Raw genomic sequence first — 20,925 nt, 5'->3', positions numbered from 1 at the left:
GGCGGCCATGTTTTTTTTAGAAAAAAAAAAAAAAACATTCAAATCTTGATTCAGAATGTTTCAATCAGAAAATGGGTTTCTTTGTGTTGTTTGTAGCATGTTCTCATCTAATGTTGTTAGTTTAGTTTTTTTAGAATTAGATAATTTAAAATACTTGTTTTTAATCAATTCCCGATCAATGAAAAATAGCTGATTTGCAATCAAGAAAAATTTGCGTAGAATTCCAGACACTCTTTTTAGCTGTTTATTTGAACTTTCAAATTTAGGACAGGTATGCTCTTCAAAAGAAAGGGGGTCAAGAAACAGCTTTACGACCGGCAGAACAAAAGAGAAGGAACGTTTTCTTGGGGCTTTTCTTCACCCTCTCTGGCTTGCTTTTGCTACCGGTGTTGCCAGTTTGAATTTTTTCTTGACCGGTTTCTTCCGAAGTGCATACCTTACATTAGACTGAACTCTCAAGTATCGGCATTTTATGGTCTTAAATAGGCTGATAACAGGAATGCAATCGATTTTTTTCCGAAATGTCGTAATGTATTACCAAGAATACATGTTTGTGTTCCTTAAAGATACTTTTCAGTTTAATTAAATAGTTGACTTTCACGTGTTACTCTTTTATCAACTTTATTTTTAATAAATCGGATTATTTTCTCAGATAACGATGATAATCCTAATTTGTCATCTAAACTCGGACTCCTGAACACGCACCAAAACACAATTTATAAAAAAAAATCGTAACCCAGTATAATTGAGATTAGCATATTCCAGCCTCCATTGAAAAAAAAAACGCCTCAAAGCTCTACTGAAAAATCGCAACAATGAATTATTGGGAGAAAAAAAAATAGAAAGATTAAAATATTCAAAAATTAAAAACGCTAAAATAAAAAAAAACACAAATTAAAAAATTTAGTCAAAGCCATTTTTAGAGGTATTTTTTGGACTATTTTTTACAGATAACACTATCAAATTACAAGAATTCAGTTTCAAACAAAAAGCCATTCGAAAACATGCGCCATAAACTGCTTGGGCCCAAAATTTGAAGCTTTTCCAAAATGTATTAGTGTTTTCGTCTTATTTTTACCCTATTTTTTCCTATTAAATTTTTGGTTTTATACAGAATCACAGACTGAACAACAAATTCGAAGTCCCGGCACGTTCTCGCTCGAAAGATCGACAAGGTCAAGTCGAAGCATAAACGCCAGCACATTTACGATTGCGCGTTTCACGCTGCGCGTGAAAGTGTTCTTTTTGGCTCCTGATAATAGATCGACAAAGTGCAATAGCGATACATATTTTTTAAGTTAATCATAGACTAACATTAAAGACTGAGTACTCTTTATATTTTTCTAATAATGTCAATCCAATATGTTTTTCTTATTTAAATTTTAAAACCTTGCGACCCATAATGTACCTCTGAAATTAAAAAAAAATTGGTTTAGCCTAAAAATATTCGAAACATTAGGTCAAATTCTCACTGGGTGGTATCATTTTGTTTCTGAAAAAATAATTGCACCAAAATATTTGTCGGAGTTTCATCATTTTGTAAGAAAGGCTCTATTTCACCTCTGGTGATATTAAATCGGGTTTTTATTTGCAAATCCTTTAGTTCTTGAATTCACACATGATTAAATTGTGAAATTAGATATGACTTTTTTTTTATTCATATTTTAGTTCCGAAATAAATTTCTTGATCTTAGACATTTTAATTTTATAATTTTGATTTGTTTGATTTGTTGATCTTTTTTATTTTTTTAAATTATATATTTTTTTTAAGTTTTGCATTTGTAGTTTCTAAAATTTAAATTTTCTGCAATCTTGCTTACTTTTTCAAAAGGTCTTAGGGGAACAGCATCTAATTCCAGCGTGCCTCTAATGTTGGCAGGTCAGAACTTTGACATTCAATTAAAGCTAATTAAAAGCGTTTTCGACTGAACTCGAGTGATAAAAAGCTCAATAAGAAGTGAGCATGCAAGTTTCTATAAAAAGTTTTGCAAAATTAGTTGTTTAAATAGTGAAAATCAGCAAATTGGATGGAGTTAGGAGCGAGTGCTTAACCTGCCAAAGATACGAGAATTTCCCCTATCTCAACTTTTTTTATAAGGTCCTATAAACACACCTTATGTTTATGTCCATCGGAGTTAGCGGGATACATCAATATTTACATTTATTCATAGGACCTAATAAAAAATAAAAGTCTTGTTCTGTACTTAGGACACCCATGGCACATTAGTTGTTCTGAAAAAGTACTCTAGGACTATTAAATTTCTAAATTCTGGATTTTTTTAATTTTATATTTAAAATTTTTCCATGTTTTGAATTTTCCATGTCCATGTCATAATTTTAAGCATCTATTAGGCTACAAAACAAACTTGTTTCCGAGAACAAGGCGAAATATGTTGATGTTTTGCATAGCACGACCAAAATAGGGCCAAACACCCTATTAAGGGGTTACATACATGTAGAAAATCGCAAAATTTCATATTACAGAAAATTTATTGAATCCACTAAAAAGATGATTTTCAATCACTCCTGAAAGTTTCATGAAGATATTACATGATTAAACTGAGTTAGAGACGATTTTAAGCTCAACATTTTGCCGTTCGCAAAGCGGACTGTCAAACTTTCTGAGCGTTTTCCTCGAAACACAGAGTTGATTTACGGGTGCCACGATATCTCGAGATGGGATGAACCAAATTGGCTAAAATTTGGGGTGAAGACTCTCAAGACATATCCCGTGTGCATAACGAAGCCTGATTTTGAAATTATGCTTTTTTAAAAAATACAAAAATCAAAAACTGACGATTTTTTATATGAGAAACACAAAAATATTTTTATCTTTTTTTTTAATAAGTTTTCTGAAAATCGGCCTTCGTCATGCACACAGGACCGGTTTAACTAGTCTTCACCAAAATTTGAGCCGATTTGGTCAAGGCAGTGTGGAGATATTGTGGCACCCGTTTTTGGAAACTGATTACTTCAAATAGCTATATCTCGGCAATGATACAACCAAATGTCTTCAAATTTGTTTTGATAATAGATGAAAATGTATATTTTAATGCCCTGATAACAGATTTTAAATAAAATTAAGTTTGTGCTCACACCAACCTCTGACTTTTTTGTCGATTTACATGTATGTAACCCCTTAAAGTAATTATACCTAACTACAAAAGCTTATAAATAAAAATTTAAAAAAATACAGGTCGAAATTCCAAAAAAAAATCTGAAATTGAGAAATTCTAAAATACAAAATTACGAAAAACCCGAAATTCTATCATGAGCATGAGCATGAGCATGAGCATGAGCATGAGAGATCACCCATGGTTGCCCCTCCGTTGCTGAACAGAACCGTAATATCCTTTCAGCACTACTGATTATAGGCTTCGACGATCTAGTGGTGTTTCCCTTATCAACAGCATGTATGAATGCGCTGAAAAGATAAAACACCATGATTGCTAAAGCTAGATCAGTTGCGAATAGGTAACAGTCATTGGCCACCAACGGCGCCCGCCATGTCAGTTTGTAGACCTCGATTTTAAGGGACGGGAATGTTAGTTAGCGCAGGTTGCTACCAAGGTTACTGTAAGAAAGGTTGGGCTGAAAACGTGTTGGTTTAGTATTAGTAAGCAAAAAAGTGTCAACATTTGCGATGCTTCAAGTGATGACGTCACAACGTTCTCGTTCCTTATAGATAGTATACGGAATTGAACAAAAAATTGAATAATTTTAAAATAAACGGTGATTTTCGTGATAAACTGGGTTAAAAGAATAACAAGCAGGTAGGGGAAATCTACCCTTTCCAATCAAAAACCTATCTTCGTCATATGGAGAGTTTGATGCTCGATTAAAGCTCCAAAAATACTATTTGGGCTATAAACTTACCAGCAACAGCACCGCCTCGAGTAAGCACGCAAATGTATGCCACTTACTGGCCAAAAAGATCACATTTAATGCACTTTTGATCATAATTTGTATTTTGCGAGACCACTTCTCATCATTTTGTTGGCACACACAGTGACACACACGAGAATCCCTCAAACGCTTAATGAATATCGCCAAAATTAACTTTTCACTTTCGCTTACTTTTTCACGGCGCTTAAGATATGAAATTGCTTCCAACTACCGGCAACATGTTCTTTTGATCATTATTAAGGCACTCAATTGAAGAATAATCCCGAAAATGTAATAAATTAGCAAGCGCCATCAAAAACAAACGCGCCAAGTCGTTTGACGTTTCAATTTTCACTTTGCATTCCACTCGAAGGCTGAAGAAAACCGAGCGAGAGACGAAGGCAAAAAAGAACAAAGGCTGGCCGTCCACACCACCAGCAGCACAGCCAGCGATGCCAGGAAACTTTCCCTATAAATGCCACTTTTCGTGAGTGTTCGTTTGAACTGTCAGCGCAAATGGCAACACTCGACAGAGTGTTGGAAGAAAAAAGAACTAAGCCGATATTAGAAAAATGGGCGTGGCCCAATGCATTCGCCTCGATTAGAATACCCTTGGGAATTTTTTTTTGTTAAATGCTTGGTAAAGAAATAGAATAACTTTTAGTGAAAGTGAAAATAAACAGAAATGTTCACAAAAACTTGCTCTACTCGTTGGTGTACTTGGTTTTAGTAAAATTCAAGGGAGACTCTAGATTATCCAGCATCATTCAAACACGACCGCTTATTAGGATTAAAATGGGTAGATTTCCCCTACATACAGATGTTGAAAACAATAAATGAGGATTTTTTTATTACAGCAATGTATATAAATTGATTTAATGTTGACTGCACTGAGAGTACAACTTCTGTCGCTTGTCGACTTGTTTGAAATGAGGAATAGGTAGGAAAAGCCGTCAATTGGGGCGAATCGAGACAGCACTTAATAGCTTGAAATCAAAGCCCGGAGTCGGGATCGACCACGAGACCGCCCTTCAGCGCTAGCTTCACCTTCGACGAGACGGATTTGGTGTAGATGTTTTTTTTTCGATTTGGATTTAACTTCGTCCTGCGGGATTCGGCTATGCAGATCAGAGCCCCAATTGCAGATGGACTTGCTCGTGATGCTTGAAATCACGCCACCGGCCTTGGCATCCTCGATATAATCTTCCGGCACGACCTGGATCTACATATCTTTGGTCTCCTGCCGGTCGATGGCCGCGATCGTGTTGGTGATTTTGAGGGCCACTTTGCCGTTCGGCTTGAGGATCTTGACCCGTAGTTGATCTTTAGGGGTTTCCTTCTTGCCAAGAAAGACGAACTGCAGAGTGGGGGGTTCTCGCGCTTGATCTTTGGATCAGCCAGCACTTCCTCATTCTTTACCTTCTTCATCGTGGTGCTCAGAATCGGAGGGACGTACTTGATGACTCGATCGCTCACCTCCAATTTGTACTTGGCCAAAAAGGAAAACTGCAACTTGACCTCGTCTGGAATTATGGCCGACATGCGCACCGGTTTGGCCTCCACGGTACTTGATGTACTCGGTGAGGTCACCCTCACAAATGTAGGCCGACTTTTGAAGCACGTACTGGCTACTGCACTTGGGGCAAGGCTTCAGCGCTCCGAAGGTCAGAATATCGCAGACGCGCAGCAGGCACGCCTCATGTTCCTCCACAATGAACTTTTCAGTCGGTCCGGTGTCATCGGCAACAGACGCATCGACTGCAAGAATGTGACATCCGGAAGTCAGGCCCACACTTTCCGGTCGGTCGCCCAGCCCAGCATGCCCAGCTCGCAGGCCACCTCGTCGAACACTTCGTCCCGTTTGGCCGTTATTTCCAGAGGCTGGTAGTGTTGAACGTCCGACGCGTCAGAACACCAGCATTTCTGGCGGAACATTTGAACGACATGTGCTACACTAGTTCCGTTTCTGCGGTCAGTTGAGTCCAAGTACGATCTCCCTCGTACGACTGCACCCAACCTACACCGGTCCTTTTTGACCTCTCAAAAACACCGTCTCCTGGCAAGTAACCACTTCCGCCGCCAACATCCTCCTCCTGCTGCGGTTCCAGCAACTTCGTGCCGGACCAAACCCGGTCAAAACTTGTATTGGACTATCGGCACAGGTCCCGGAACTCGTCAATAAGGTGAACCGTATGCCCCGTCATGAGTGGATGATGCTGGATTTGGAGGAAGGATTGAATTAAAATATGCCCTGATAAGATAATCATCTTGAAATTACCTTCAATTACTCAAAACCAACTAATTATCCCCCTTCTGCCGCTGAACTTAAAAGAAAAACAAACTTTGTGACGTCACTGGGTTCGTCGGCAACTGTGCACGGAGGTAAAAAATTTCGAAAATTGAATTTTCATGCGAAAACTGTCATTTTATTTTTCTCTGCGTGTTCGCACCAATACAGCCTTGCAAACACAGCCCAACCTGTCTTACAGTAACCTTGGGTTGCTACTAGGGCAGCTGATTTACTCTGTGCTTACACCCCACGAGCGCCAGGAACCTGAAAACATGTTAGTAGGATAGGGTGTTTGGTCAGGATTCATCATAGAAGATGATGATGCGACCCAAAATCATAGTGTTTGTTAAAAGATGTTATATATTATTCTCAAGGCAAACAATCGGATGCTGCGGATGAGACATTTCCCGTTTATCGGTTGTTAAATTTTAAATGAAATGGTCTAGTCTAGCCGGCTGTGGAAAGATAGAACAAAAATCATTTGTAATTAAAGAATGAAGGATTAAACAATGTAACTTTTAACTTGAGATGATTTTACCAGGGATCTGACACGCATGCAGTTTCCTGAAGTCCCCACCAGAGGTGCTGTCAATATTGTTTACGTATGGTTTTTGAAAAGGTCGTATGAAATAAATACATAACTTTTTTCTCAAAATATGATTTCGGTAGTTTCTACCTCGGTTTTTACTTTTTTTTTGCATCTATATGCGAGATCGTTACAATCATTACGTTATTTTTTACATTTAACATTTATTAGATCAATAAAACAAAGTTCTACTTGGCCATTCAAGAAAAACAACACAACACTCTGAACTGAACTAAAAAATGAATAGCTTCAGTTTCCTTGAAACAAAATAAAATTTGTTTGATATTTCCTGTCCTTAATACAACGGAATGAATTACGCATTCAGAATACTAGCTAAATTTCTGTCTAAAATGCTTTAAACTAGCTGTAACTGAACACCAAAGTGCTGATATGCCAACAGTAGGTTCTCGATGGAATCATATGCTGTTCCCTTAGTTCAAATTTGAAATTAAACATAAATCTTTCTAAAGAAAAAAAAAAACGAAAAGAAGTTTTCATTTATGTAATTTATGTCCGATGCGCATACGACCTTTTCAAATGCCACGCGCTAAAAACTTGGTTCGATCTTGGTTCGATTTTGACTTCACTCGCTTTGTATGTGGATGACAGTCGTGTCGTAACCGTGGATTTTACGAGTTTTAAATGATTGATGTTCAGTGAGGTACTGATTAACGGTGCGAACGACGAGTTTCGATGTGTATCGAGCTGAAATGGTATGATAGGGTGTTGATAGGGTCAAATCAAACTGGCTAGCTGTCATCGGAACAGCCAAAGCCAGCCGCACCTTCACACGCACGCGAGAAAAACGAAAAAACGAAAAACACACCGACGGCGGACGCGAAAATTCTACGACCCTACGGAAAGGAATCGCAAATCTGACTGGCTCAACTGTCATCGAGACAGCCAAAGCCAGCCGCACCTTCACACGCACACACGCACGCGAGAAAAACGAAAAACACACCGACGGCGGACGCGAAAATTCTTACGACCCTACGGAAAGGAATCGCAAATCTGACTCGAAAAAAAACCCGAAATTCTATCATTAAAAAACTCTTTTTTTTTGTATTCTAAAAATTCAAAATTCTGGAATTGAAAATTAGAAGTTTAGGAATTTAAGAATTTTATTGTTCAAGAATATAAGAAAACTTTTTTAAATATATGTGTAAGCCTAATTTTCAAATTGTATGGTTTTATTATTTTATTTTTAATTGACTGATATTTTGTAAGTTTTCACTGGTAGCATTAAATTCAGTTTCAATCAATTTCAATTAAACTTCATCCAACTATTTATGGGGAAGGAATTTTTATTGCTCAAAAGGTTAAAGTTCACAAATCGTATTTTATCTCAGCTTCCATCTATTTTCATGGAAATCCTCAGATAAATTTTTCAGTACAGCTTAAAATATAAATTATTCTTTAGACTTGTAACTTAGTAGCAAAAAATCAAAAATTTAGGCGACCATCCCTCAGGGAGTGTCCGGAATTACGACGGTTTCGCCGTAAAAGTGGTTATGAATGGCCACAACCCGTCCGCTCTCTGTCGGCACCTGCAACGACGAATCGTAAGCTGGCGGATCTCCGGTGTGGCGTACAAAATTGTCCGGCTGCACCACGCGATAGCCCTTCCACGACAACTTTTTCGGCCGAGGTGTCTCCGGCGGAATCTGTGGCTTAGGCCTTTTGGGGCTGAGGGCAACCTTCCGGGCATCGCTGTCTTCGAAGAAGTTCGCTAAGAAATTATCCACGTCGCTTTGGTTGACGTCGTTGCACGATTCGGAAGCTCTGTCGAATGTCTTGCGATCGTCGGCTGCAAACCGTTCAGCAGGAACCTGTGTAACCGGCGGCTCAACTTTCACATCGCCGACATCTTCCGACGCAATCTCCAGCAATCGTTTTTGAACCGGATTGATGGGCGGAACCACTTTGGCTTCTACTCTCAGCTTCCAGGCACGACTTCTCTCTCGCCCGGCTCTGCGGGATCGTCTCCAGGCCGCCTTATTGACGGGGGACCTCGAGCCGTACGGTGGACGTCTTACCGTGGGCGGCGTTTGGGACCGTGGCCACCTGGGTGCCCTGGGCGGTTCCGCTGGCTTGACGTAGTTGAACAGGCCTTCGATGGTCGTCGCTGGAGGATCTGGTGTGCCTTGCAGGTTTTCCGGCCGCAGATCGTAACCGCAGTTGGGGCAGCACTGGAGAATCGATGTTTTTAGCATGGAGTCATATTTTAACGTAAATTTAACAGATCTTACCGCCGGTGCAAGTAACTTTATCTTTACAGCTTCCATTTTTCAACCATGTGATGTAAACAAATTTCAGTTTGAAAATTTCTGACGCGCAAATATAGCGGACCCATGCAGCAGCAGCTGTCACTTCTTTAGAAATAGGGTGACCTCGGTCGTGATTTCGCGCCTTTTTTTTATAAAAGTAACGGTGCTTTTTTCGGAAATCTTTTTAGTTCCTTTTGGCTTTGGTGAAAAATTTGAGTGTTTTGTGGAAAATTGCTTTAAGTTACAAAGAAATGTAAGTTCATCAAAATAGGTTTTATGTAGTTGTAGAATTAGTTTTAGTCAACGTGTTTTTTTGTTACAGCCGAAAACGCGATGGAGTCCGACGCCGGTCCCTTGGGGACGCTTCCTCCGACCGCTCGGGACGCAATTCTGCAGTACCTGAACCTGTTCCAGCTGAAGCTGCTCCGCATGGCCAGCCGCGGCCTGAAGCGACTCATCGACGAAAGTCCGACGTTCGTGAACAAATGCTTCGGGGACATTCCGTATGGGACGGTGCTGGATCGGGGGTACGCACCTGCGGTCTGGGTCCGGGTGCACCAGGTTCGCATCATGCACTGCACCGTCATCAGCGTGAGCGCGTGGTGGCCACGTCTGGCGGACCATCTGACCTACATCTACATCGACCACAGCGCGTTCATGCTGCCGGCCTTGGCGGAGATTCTACGAAACTCGCCAAACGTGGCCACGCTCGGGTTGCACCATCTGCGGCTGATCAATCCGAATGATCGCGCCGAAAAGTACGCCAACTTCCGGTTGGCCAAGCTGACCTACTTTTCGATCGGGAAGGTCCACGAGCAGATCACGGAGTTGATGCGACTGGTCATCCGTCCGCCCCAGCTGACCAATTTTGGCTGCGTCTGGGACCACGAGCCGGATGATGACGAACAGTTGATTGTGGACTTTTTGGAGGCTTCGCAGGGCACGATTCAGTACTTGGGACTGTCTCCGACGCAGGAAATGATTGATCAAATTGGGAATTTTCCACGGTTTGCTCCGATTGCGGCCACGCTGTACTGCTCCCGGTTCCAGGCCGAACACGTGGTCAACTTTTCCCGCAGGGTGGCCACCCTGACCAGGCTGATCCTGGAGGAGATTTCTCTTTCCGATGGGGTCAGTTTCAAGTTGGTTTAAAATTTATCCTAAAATTTAACTTGAATTCTTCCCTTTAGATCATTTTTGAGATCTGCACAAACCTCCCAAATCTGAAGGATCTCAACGTGTGCATCTTCTCTCCGGAAACCTGGAAGCCGTCCTTTCTGGACGCCACCCCAAAGCTAGAATTTCTCGCCGTGCAGCACAAGCCCCCAGATGGCTTCCTCCTCGGACATCCCTGCCGCTCCACAACGGTCGGCGATTTCGCCGAATGTCCGCCCAGCCCGAACCTCAAGGAGATCATCCTCACCGGAATCAACCCTAAACCGAACCTCCACAACTTCCTTCTCCAATCGCCGAACCTGCGCAGCGTCACGCTCGACTTCAGGAGCGAGAACTTCTCGACCCTACTCCGCACCGTCCCACTGGCCAAGCTCAACAGCCTCACACTCCGCGCGATGTCCATCCCAGCCCTCGAGTTAACCACCGTCAACCGCTTCCACAGCCTCCGCAAGCTGACCATCGTCCGGGTGGAAATCCCCTCGCCGGTTCTGCAACCGCTGCTCGCCATGTGTCCGGGCCTCGAAACGGTCCGCGCCCTTTTTTCGATCGCCGACGACGGTGACGTTCGCTTCATGTGCGAGAATTTGCCGCGCCTCACGCGCTTGGAACTGTTCCAGTGTCCGCTGACGGACGCCACCATCGCGCACATCATCAGCTTTGGCCACCGGCTGGAAAAGCTGCACATTAGCAGCTGCTACGGCGTGTCGGAGGGGGCGCAGCGGCAGCTGAAGGCGCTCGGAACGATCTGGGTGCAGTAGAAGTTGGCTCCGAAAGTCGGGAGCGTGTTTTCTTTGATTGAAATTCATTTCCTTTTTTCAAAAAAAAAAAAATAAATCAGCAAAAATTGAATTGTTACAGATGGCACAATAAAAGCTATCAATTGTTGAAGTATAATAAGTATTATTCTTATTTATTATTGATTTAGTTTTGAAACCAATTCCAAACCCATAATAAAATTTAGATAGCTGAACTATGTTTTTCCTTGTCCCTATTTTTTTCTCCTAATCATAACCTACAACTTGGCCAAAAGCACCGTATCGACCTGAAAATCTTTTCTCAAGATACAGATTTTCAAATATTCACATGCCCATTTTTCTTTTGACATAGGGAATTCATAGACAAATTTTCGTAAAAAATAATTAAAAGATTAAAAATTTCAAAAATTCAAAATGTCAAAAATATATTCAAAAATATATTAAACTAGAAATAACAAAATTCCAACATTTAGAAAAACAAAGATTTTAAAAACAACTTAAAAAACAAAACTTAGAAATATCTAAATTCTAATTTTTTTGAATTCTTAGATTTTTGAATTCTCAAATTCTTAAATTTTTGAATTCCTCAATTGGGTCCTAAAATGAAGCTTAGATTGCTGATATTATTGTTCACAGCGATAAAGCTTATTTTTCTGAGTACAATGACCCTTTGTACGACCATAAAGAGCTTAAAATGGATTTTTAAATCAATTTTGAAAAATTAACCTCGCGGTCCTTCTTGACAGAAAAGCTCCTACTTGACAGGTCGTTCCAAGGGGACCATAGTTGATCCATCGAAAAAATGTTGTCTTGTCATAAAAAAAATTTGCATTAAAATGAAAAAAGTGATCAGAAATGGTTTTTAATCGTGTTTTTTACCGTTGTACATAAAAATTGGTATAGGGCTTTAGTACCCAATTCTTATACACTCAACCCCCCCCCCGGTGGTTGGTCACTTTTTCGTTCGTTTGACATTTTTTAGTTTGTACCCCGTTGGTTTGACAAAGTCAAACTAAAAAGTGACTGTCACTTTTTACACGGCCTTCACTCACATCTTCCATCTGATGAGGAAGTAAAATGTCGGTCCCGGCCTTGGTTGTTAGGCCGTTAAGTCATTCCAGGTGTAGGAGTCGTCTCCATGCCATAAGTACAAACAACACACCAAACCAAGCCTACTCCGGTGGAATCGCTGGCGGCGGTTGGACTCGCAATCCAAAGGTCGTCAGTTCAAACACTGGGGTGGAAGGTTCCTTGGAGTAAAAAGAGGTTTGGGTGCTCTCCCCATTCAAGCCTTCGGACTCCTAGGTTCGAGCAGAAACTTGCAATAGAGACCACAAAAGACCCGGGGGTCGTTAATGCACTCAGAAAAAAGTACTGGCAAAATCCATAAGAACGTCTTATGACCTTTCGACATTATGATTTTATTCGGATGTCATAAGATTTTCTTATGGCTGAGAGGGGAAATTTGACAAAGCCGTCTATTAAGATTTCCATTGAGTTATCTTATGACATTCATAGATGGAATTGTGTACAGAATATATGGCAATGCTCATGGAGATCATATTAACAAACATTGTTTTTTATAACCATTTTTTCTTATTTTTTATTGAATGATAACAAAAATTAATGTAAATTTGAAACGTATATATTATTAAATTATCGTATTATATCCAAAACTTCATTTCCTTTTTTGCTACGAGGAGATGTTTTCTCCATTCTTATTCGTGCCCGAAGATTCTGCTGAGATTTTTTTAGCGATAGTACAAACAGCAGAACAGAGGGGAGGGAGCGATTTCTTTGGGATTTTCTTTACCCTCCTTGGTTTGTTTTTCGCGCGTGTTGCTGCCGATTTGAAATATTCTTGACCGATGTTTCTTACCAAGTGCGTTCACTGCTTTGGACACTGAAAACCCAACCATGGTAGTTGATACCATATTGTAGGGTTAAATTGAAAACACGCACCGACGTATTTTTGCTATAAACATTCCGTGCTTGGATTGACTGATTAACGCAGTCAGTTTTACTATGTCGAGAGCGGTATGGTAATTTTAACCTTCGATTATGGAGAGAATGATAATGATTTCGTATTTGCTACCATGCAATTTTGTGGAAGCATGGTACATTTTACCATATTTGCGTTTACTTTCACCAAAAAGCCACAGTTAATTTAATAAGCAGCCTTTTTTGCAAATTTTCTTAAAACTACCATGGTCGGGCTTTCAGTGGATGTTCAAACGCCTTTCTGTTCATTTGAGCTGCGTATCGCTCAGGGGGGCGACATCTATATCTCACTACAGGCAGCTAGCCCGTAGCCAACACAAGCTGTCAACTTCGGCGCCAGAACAAAAGGGAAATGTCCACTTCGGCTCCAGCACAAAAGAACAGCTGTTCGTTACGGAATCAAAACAAAGCAACTGCGCACTGTGAAAAAAAGTATAAAAACTGCAGGCATAAAATGGAACTAAAGTAATTATTGTTTTTATGTTAAATTTTATCGCAATGTACGTTTAAAAGTTAGTGTATGTTTGTGAGGTGATTTTTATCATTTTATTTGCAAAATAAACTATCAAAGTTGGGATTATTAAGCACATACGGGCCGATGACCTCATTTAAAGTTGTACTTTTGTCACATGAAACGTTTAACTTAAGTACTGTGTAATTGGGTCCTAAAATGAAGCTTAGATTGCTGATATTATTGTTTACAGCGATAAAGCTTATTTTACTGAGTACAATGACCCTTTGTACGAGCACAAAGAGTTTAAAATGGATTTTTAAATCAATTTTGAAAAATTAACCTCGCGGTCCTTCTTGACAGAAAAGCTCCTACTTGACAGCTTGTTCCAAGGGGACCATAGTTGATCCATCGAAAAAATGTTGTCTTGTCAAAAAAAAAATTTGCATTAAAATGAAAAAAAGTGATCAGAAATGGTTTTTAATCGTGTTTTTTACCGTTGTACATAAAAATTGACATAGGACTTTAGTACCCAATTTGACTTTTACTACAGTAATTCTTATAACAAAAATTTAATTATGAATAAAAAAAAACATTTTTGTTTTCACTGTGCGCAGTTTGCGCGCGTTATCAATCTCAATCACCCAAGATGGCGGCCTTTAGCATCCCCCTGGTATCGCTCAAGAAAAATCTTTATTTTCCCTGACCTTTTCTTGAGTATCTGTCAAAAATCTGTACCTCTACTTGGAAAGCTCTGCAGAAACCGTAGCAACTTTCAACGTACGAACCCATGCAGCAAATACCAGGTGGAGATGCCCTCAACCTCCCACAACAACAAAACAAACAAATTTCGCCGAAACGTCAAACTCGCGAGTCAATCAAAACATTCCGCGCACCGGGAAGCTGCACAATCGATCCGTTTTAGTTTTCCTACACGCAAAAAAAAAAACAAAGTTCAGCTTGAAACCATGTCCGGCCAGTACCCGAGCGGCTACCAAAGTCCCAGCGGCCACCGGGGGAACTTCAACAGCCCGATGATGCAGCAGCAGCTGGGCGGGGGCGCCGGCGGCGTTCCGAGTCAGATGGGTGAGTTTCAGAATGATTCTTTCGATTCCGGAATGGATTTGATGATGAGGTTTTTTGTTTGCAGGATTTAATCAGGGCATGCAGCAGAACCAGCAGATGCAGGGTGGTGGTCAATCGGGTGGGGGTGGGGAGCTGGGAATGAATCCGAATCAGATGGCGGGAGGGCAACAGCCGGCTGGGGGGAATCAGGCCGGAGGACAGCAGCAGCAGCAAGCTGCTGGTCAGGGTGCGGCACAGCAGTCACAAGCCCCGCAGCAATCGCCGCAGTCGGGGCAGCAAGGGCAGGGCGGTGGGAATATGATGGCTCCGGCGGGGGCGCCTGGGCCGGTGGCCACGACCGGACAGCCGAACATGCAGCAGCAGAAGGAGTTTAATTTGCTGACGCTTTGCCGGATTGGGCAGGAAACGGTGCAGGACATTGTGAGCCGGTTTCAGGAGGTGTTTGGAATATTGCGCGTGATTCAACCTCCGAACGGAACGAACCAGGGGCTGACCGCGAGTAACGACAAGAAGGCCAAGGTGCAGGAACAGTTCCGGACGATTCGGTTGCTGTTCAAGCGATTGCGGCTGCTGTACGACAAGTGCAATGACTTTTGCCAGCAGGGGATGGAATACACGCACGTGGAAGGTTTGATTCCGGTGAAAGGGGAGCCGGAGCGGACCGAGCCGGTGCACACGGAAGAGTACAAGAAGGCCATGCAGGAGAACCGCGAGCTGATCGAGATTGTGATGCTCAAGAACAAGCAGCTGCGGGAGATTATCGACAAGATTCGGCTGACGATTTGGGAGATTAACACGATGCTCAGCATGAGACGGTGCTGATCGGTTCCGGGACGGGTAAGTGGGCTTGGATTTCTTTCTCAAACAATCAAAACGACTTTTAAGAGGTTTGGTTTTTGGTTCTCGATTGCACCTTTTTCGCTTTATTTGTTCTCATTTTACCTTAAACTCAAATAAATAGTGAACTTGCTCGCGCACTTTTTTCTGTCGATTTGTCATAGAATAAATAGTTCGATATCACATCCTCAACACCAGTATTTACAGAATACAGATTAGTTTCCCCCCGGGTTCGCCTTTTAAAAGAAGTGTCCTTTCACCGCGTAAAAAAGTCATTCCTCTCACACACTCATTCATCCTCGCGCGCACACAACCGCTCTAAAATGATCCTCTCAATCCAGCGAGACATCGGCCAGATCGGCGGAAATTTTGTCCTTCTGACTGTTCGCAGCCGACCCCGTCGTCCGCCGTCGCACTACGTTCCTCCGAGGAGTTGTCTTGCGCAACGTTCCGCTCATCGTCCCCGCCGGAAGTGGCTTAAACGAGGGCAAACCGGACGGTTCCACCTCATTGTCCGCCGGCATCGGTCGGAACACCAGCTCGGAACGCTTCTGCGCATTCAGCCGTTCGTCCAGTTCGGCCGCCGGAAGCGTTCCCAGCAGCGTTTCGTCCTTGGGTTTGTTCATGTCGTACAGCTGCTGCAGCTGGTTGAAGGCCGAGTGGTCAATCATCGGGGAGGCGGGCATTCCCGTGGGGACGGCGGCAGCAGCGAGGGAGGAGGAGGATGATGGACCGGCTCCGCCGGATTGGATCGCGTCCCGGTGCTTTTCCTTGTTGAAGTGTTGCTTTTGCTTGGTTTCTTTGGACCACGTTTCGAGCCACGTTTTGCCGGGGTTTTTGCTGTTGGAGGCGCTCGAGGTTTGCTTTTTCTGGAAGGTGAGAGATGGGTTAGAAATTTTTGTGTTAAAATGGGGTGAGAAGATGGGCGAGGTATTTTTACGTAGTTTTGGTAATCCTCCGAATCGACGTCACGTTTATTGTTGCCAGACAAAGAACCTGGAAATAAAAGAAAAGGTTAATTTATTTAAAACAATTATTCTTAATTTTGACTGATATTTAAAAAAATATTATTATTCATCATTTTTTTAATAGTCAGGTTGGGGAGGTTCGTACGCTAGAGTAGTCGCTTCTGGGGCGGTTCTTCCCCGGGACAAGTTGATGTTACCGGTGATGATCTCTTCACGCTTCCTGAGTTTTTCGCCCTTGCTAGAGAGATGCTCACGCGATTTCGTGCCTGGCGAAACAAGGCAGAACAATTCCAAGCTCTTAGTGAGCTGATGAGCTGATCTACAAAGAATAAGCTGTCTTGTGCAGCGAAGTTTTTTGACACCAGTAGACAAAACACACTGTGATTTAGTTTTAAGCTTCTTTTCAATTTCTATCCTTTTCATTAGCAAATTTAGAAGGTTTTTTTTTTATTCTTGAAAAATCCATTGTTAGAATATCCAATTACATCAAAATGAACTATAGTACAAATCATAGTTAGAAGAAACTCCAAAACTCTATTACATTACATTACATTCTTATTGGAATTCCATATAAACTATAACGGGAATTGCAGGCACCGGGTCCTGACTATTATTCAATTCAATTAGTTTTTATTAGTAAATAATCAATTCACAATTTCGTTATTCTTATAACCTTATAAGAATTACGATATTGTGAATTGATTATTTCCTAATAAAAACTAATTGAATTGAATAATAGTTAGAACCCGGTGCCTGCAATTCCCGTTATAATTTATATGGAATTTCAATAAGACTGTAACAGAAAAATCAGGCATTACATATATGATGAAGAAAACTTCAACAAAATATTTATATTTTCATTCTAATTGCAGAGTTTTAGAATTAAAAAAAATATTTTGTTAAACAAAAAACTAAAAAAAACATCATCATTATTAACAAGAATCAAAAGATTTTAAATGTTAAAAAAATCTTTTTTAATTATTAAGTATTTAAAAAAATGAAACGATTAAAATAACAAAAATAGTAAAAAATCAAGAGTCCAAAAATTAAAAAAAAATCTTAATTAGCAAAGATTTCACCAATTCATATAAAAGTATTTGAGTAACTCTCTATGTACAATTTCACAAATCGACATTATCTTGTATTTTTTTTATTTGGTTGAAACTCGTCTTGAGACGGGATTTGCTGATCGTTTGGGTGTCTTCGGCAAAGTTATAGGTTTTGATTTATACTTTTCAGCAAAATAGGTACTTGGAAAATATCCCTTTTTGTTACTTTATGACTAAATGACCAATCCTAAAAAAAATGTTTAAGGGACAAAAAAATATCTTATAAGCCAAAGTACGTGATGGTGTAAAAACGTATTTTTTAAAATATCAAAAATTTGGACAAAAAAGTGTATTAGAAATCATTTTTTGTACTTCACAATTTTTTTGATACTGTTTTCAAGTTACAAGTAGCAAATTTTTTTTTTGATTTTGAAAAAAATAATTCTTGAAAGAAAATATTCATAAAACATATTATTGAAAAGCTGTGACAATTTCCTAAAATTTTCTCAAGGCAATTTTAAACTGACGATATCTCGGAAACTATTGGTCACATTTTTAATGTTAAAATTGAAATTTTTTTCAAAGTTTTCTTATCGTTTTAATAAAAATATACAACACTTTTTAAAAAGTTAACTTTGATTTTGACTTTTTGAAAATATTCAATAAAAAGGTCAATTTCGCAAAAGTTTCAACTTTCTTACATTGAAAATCGGACCAATAATTTCCGAGATATCGTCAGTTGAAAATTACAGGCTAATTAGGTGACACTTAAAAAAACTCATTTTCATCGATAAGAATAAGAATGTGAGGCTGTATCTCGGAAACTGACTGTCCAGTAGGCCGCGGGTAATCGGCTCCCCTCCCATTAACATTTACACACAAGATCCTCTGTAATTACTCTTAGCCAGTGTTGCAAATGAGTGATAAAAAAGCTATCAATAGATTATCTCTGCACCAAAAATATCCGAGAGTATAGCGGCCGTCACTGTAGCTTGTGAGATCTCTTCTTGTGTCTCGTGATTCCCAGCGATGTCATTCTCTGTCTATCACTCCTCCCCTTTTCCTCGACTATGCGCTCTCACCGCTGAGTCTCTCAATCTCTCCGAAAACTGCAATGAGAGAACGCGAGATGGCGATTAGGAGCCGACCACGCATGACGTCCTGTTAAACTGCGTTTGCGAAATTGGTTTTGTGGCGGCTTTTGTGGTTAAACGCTGTTGTGGTAGCATGATCGTGGAAGCGGGAATGAGAGAGAAAAGGAAAATGTCAATCGCGAGTGGGTAAACACGAAAACGTGTTCGGCTATGTTCGGCGCTGAGAGTTTCAATGAAGAGAGAAGAGCTGTTGTATTTGAGGCATGAATATTCAGGCGAGATAATTGTAGTTGCTGAGAGCTGATACTTTGATATTTTAACAACCCTGCTCTTAGCTTTTAGTAAAATGTAATTACAAAAGCCGACTTGGTCCTAACTAGGTCCTAGCACCGAAAAGGAGCAAATAAAAATAATTTCATGAAAAAAAAACTGATTGTCCACTTTTCAAAGTCTTAAAAAGAAAATTTTACGTATTAAAAATACGAAAAAGAACTGCCAAACTGTCAAAAAGTGCGAGTTTGTTTTTTGTCATAGTTCAATACCTGCTTAATGATGCAAAATGACTTCTTTTGACAAAAGGAATGCATGGTAAAAATTTCATCCAAATCAAAAAATGGAAATTTAAAAAGCGCAGAAAATGCGAAATTGTTGAGAATTACCTAATTTAAAAAATTTAACAAAATCAAAACATCAAAAACATCATACGGTTAAAAAAAAAAGCACAAAAAAAATCAACTTAATTTTAAAAAATCCAAAAAATATAAAAGTTCTAAAATACAAAGAAATGTAAAAAAAAACAAAAAATATACAAAAAGTCTTGTAATTTAAACATTTGAAATAGGGGAAAGTGGGGCAAGAGGAGCGGCCGTGGCTGACTGGTTACGGTGTTCGCTTTGTAAGCGAATGGTTCTGGGTTCGATTCCCATCTGCTCACAACGAGAAAGTTAAGTACACAGAATTTGAAATGATGAATATGAACGAAAAATCAAAGTCGCTCGAGGCGGGGTTCGAGCCCCGTCCTTTGGGTTGGTAAGCAAAAATGCTAACCACTAGGCCATGACGACTTGGTAAGCTTGGACTGTAATTAGGAATACTGTTACAGAGAGCGAGTTGTGGCGCTATAACCACGGCAAATAGTGTCCAGGGCATTCGTGGAAATACAATGTCCCATCCCAGAGGGTCCCGGAGTACCAGACCTTCTTAGCATGGTGCTCCCAACGAATACAACCAAAATCTCGGAGCGTATGGTGGTGTGTCCCCACGCTTCTTTCTCCCCTGTCGATTCAGAAATGTGTTGTTGTTCGAACACTCAGTGCTCAAACTCAACCCAATTACGAGCCATCTCTGCGATACGGCTTTACGCAGTAGGCCTGGCCGCTTTAACGCTTGTGATGTTTCAATGCATTCCGATGCAATGGCGCACTACAAATGTTAATAAATGACAAGAAGAGTGCTAGGCGTCATCTAACCTAAGGCACTCTCCAGGATCCCTTCGAAAGATTGGCTGCGCTAGGGTCTGATAAGATAAGATAAGATTGAAATAGGGGAAAGTGGGGCAAGTGTAACAAGCTAAGGAAATGCTCGTTATAACCCATTAAAAAGTTGAACAATCTGTCGGATTTTATTATAATCATCTTTTTCTAGGTCTTGACTAAGACTTTGTTAGAACAAATTTTTAAAAAATCCAGTTTTTTAATTAAAAAAATTGATTTTAAATTTTTTGATTTTTTGTACGTTCTACTCAACTAGTGGGGCAAGACGAACAACCCGTTGGGGCAAGGATAACAATGCATGAAAAAACATATTAAATTGCCAACAATTGAACTGTTGTCACTTAGATACATCAGATTAGAATGTATTTGAAAGGTTTCTTCCATTTTTAGAATAAATAATAATATTTTACTAAAAAATTTATCGTTTTTATGAAAAAAATATTACTTAGATAATACATAGTAAATTTTCATAATATCACTATATTTTTTATGGACATTTTTTTAACAATTATTTATCAGTTTTTAAGTACTTTCATGTATTTATTTCCCAATAAAATATGTTGCTGCAGCAATTCGTAATTTTTCCATACTAAAAATCCATATGGTACACTTGCCCCACATGAGCAAGATTTTTTAAAAGCTCTCAACAAAAATAACCAAAAGGTAAATCATACTTTGTAATAGGTGCATGTCATTGGTAGGGACACTACTGATCTGGGAAAAATATTATTTTGATAAAATGAGCCTTAAAACGAACCCTAAGCCTTATTTTGTACTTTCCAAATATTATAAGTAAACAAAGGTTTTGAAAAAAAAACTTCATTAAATATTATGCCTCGTGGCGTTTACGTCGTTTTGGCAGCTATGTGGTAGTAGAATCAGCTAATTGCATTGCTAGCAACAATTCCTCATACTGGAAATAATCAAAATTGTAAAAATTACGGCCGTATGAGCGATTGTTCCTCTTGCCCCATATGGTCGTCTTGC

General features: G+C 40.1%; 5 protein-coding genes across 5 annotated transcripts in view; 2 read left to right on the top strand and 3 right to left on the bottom strand.

Moving 5' to 3' along the window:
- Positions 1–4,708: 4,708 nt before the first annotated feature.
- LOC119767172 lies at positions 4,709–6,329 on the bottom strand. The gene is made up of 2 exons (XM_038255070.1): positions 6,164–6,329; positions 4,709–6,101 (listed from the first exon to the last, which is right to left on the bottom strand). Exon 2 carries the CDS (start codon positions 5,425–5,427, stop codon positions 5,056–5,058), a length of 372 nt encoding a protein of 123 aa, XP_038110998.1. The 5' UTR covers positions 5,428–6,101; positions 6,164–6,329; the 3' UTR covers positions 4,709–5,055.
- Positions 6,330–8,059: 1,730 nt separating this feature from the next.
- On the bottom strand, positions 8,060–9,067 carry LOC119767256. The gene is made up of 2 exons (XM_038255431.1): positions 9,011–9,067; positions 8,060–8,950 (listed from the first exon to the last, which is right to left on the bottom strand). The coding sequence occupies exons 1-2, from the start codon at positions 9,044–9,046 to the stop codon at positions 8,228–8,230; spliced, it is 759 nt and encodes a 252-aa protein (XP_038111359.1). The 5' UTR covers positions 9,047–9,067; the 3' UTR covers positions 8,060–8,227.
- A 159-nt stretch (positions 9,068–9,226) lies between these two features.
- LOC6036337 lies at positions 9,227–10,989 on the top strand. Its single transcript, XM_038255505.1, has 3 exons — positions 9,227–9,281; positions 9,351–10,159; positions 10,219–10,989. The coding sequence occupies exons 2-3, from the start codon at positions 9,362–9,364 to the stop codon at positions 10,960–10,962; spliced, it is 1,542 nt and encodes a 513-aa protein (XP_038111433.1). The 5' UTR covers positions 9,227–9,281; positions 9,351–9,361; the 3' UTR covers positions 10,963–10,989.
- Positions 10,990–14,271: 3,282 nt separating this feature from the next.
- On the top strand, positions 14,272–15,474 carry LOC6036338 (mediator of RNA polymerase II transcription subunit 30). The gene is made up of 2 exons (XM_001846347.2): positions 14,272–14,497; positions 14,562–15,474. The coding sequence occupies exons 1-2, from the start codon at positions 14,380–14,382 to the stop codon at positions 15,317–15,319; spliced, it is 876 nt and encodes a 291-aa protein (XP_001846399.2). The 5' UTR covers positions 14,272–14,379; the 3' UTR covers positions 15,320–15,474.
- The window catches only part of LOC6036339, a 36,514-nt gene continuing 30,974 nt past the window's right edge, over positions 15,386–20,925 (bottom strand). Inside the window, exons 4-5 of the mRNA XM_038255268.1 lie at positions 16,275–16,330; positions 15,386–16,203 (exon numbers count right to left, since the gene is read on the bottom strand). Coding sequence (XP_038111196.1) covers positions 15,667–16,203; positions 16,275–16,330 — 593 coding nt within the window. The 3' untranslated portion in view covers positions 15,386–15,666. The remainder of the gene's footprint in view (positions 16,204–16,274; positions 16,331–20,925) is intronic.

Source organism: Culex quinquefasciatus, chromosome 2 (assembly GCF_015732765.1).
Source record: "Culex quinquefasciatus strain JHB chromosome 2, VPISU_Cqui_1.0_pri_paternal, whole genome shotgun sequence".
In the NCBI taxonomy this organism is placed as follows: domain Eukaryota; kingdom Metazoa; phylum Arthropoda; class Insecta; order Diptera; family Culicidae; genus Culex; species Culex quinquefasciatus.
The sequence above is the reverse complement of the archived record's forward strand: the minus strand, read 5'-3'. Positions and strand labels throughout refer to the sequence as shown.

Coding starts and splice junctions, on each gene's coding strand:
- LOC6036338 (XM_001846347.2), top strand. CDS start 14,380: ATGTCCGGCCAGTACCCGAGCGGCTACCAAAGTCCCAGCGGCCACCGG. Junction 14,498..14,561: donor CGGCGTTCCGAGTCAGATGG/GTGAGTTTCAGA, acceptor TTTTGTTTGCAG/GATTTAATCAGGGCATGCAG.
- LOC119767256 (XM_038255431.1), bottom strand. CDS start 9,046: ATGGAAGCTGTAAAGATAAAGTTACTTGCACCGGCG. Junction 8,951..9,010: donor TAAAGTTACTTGCACCGGCG/GTAAGATCTGTT, acceptor TCGATTCTCCAG/TGCTGCCCCAACTGCGGTTA.
- LOC6036337 (XM_038255505.1), top strand. CDS start 9,362: ATGGAGTCCGACGCCGGTCCCTTGGGGACGCTTCCTCCGACCGCTCGG. Junction 10,160..10,218: donor AGATTTCTCTTTCCGATGGG/GTCAGTTTCAAG, acceptor TCTTCCCTTTAG/ATCATTTTTGAGATCTGCAC.
- LOC119767172 (XM_038255070.1), bottom strand. CDS start 5,427: ATGTCGGCCATAATTCCAGACGAGGTCAAGTTGCAGTTTTCCTTTTTG.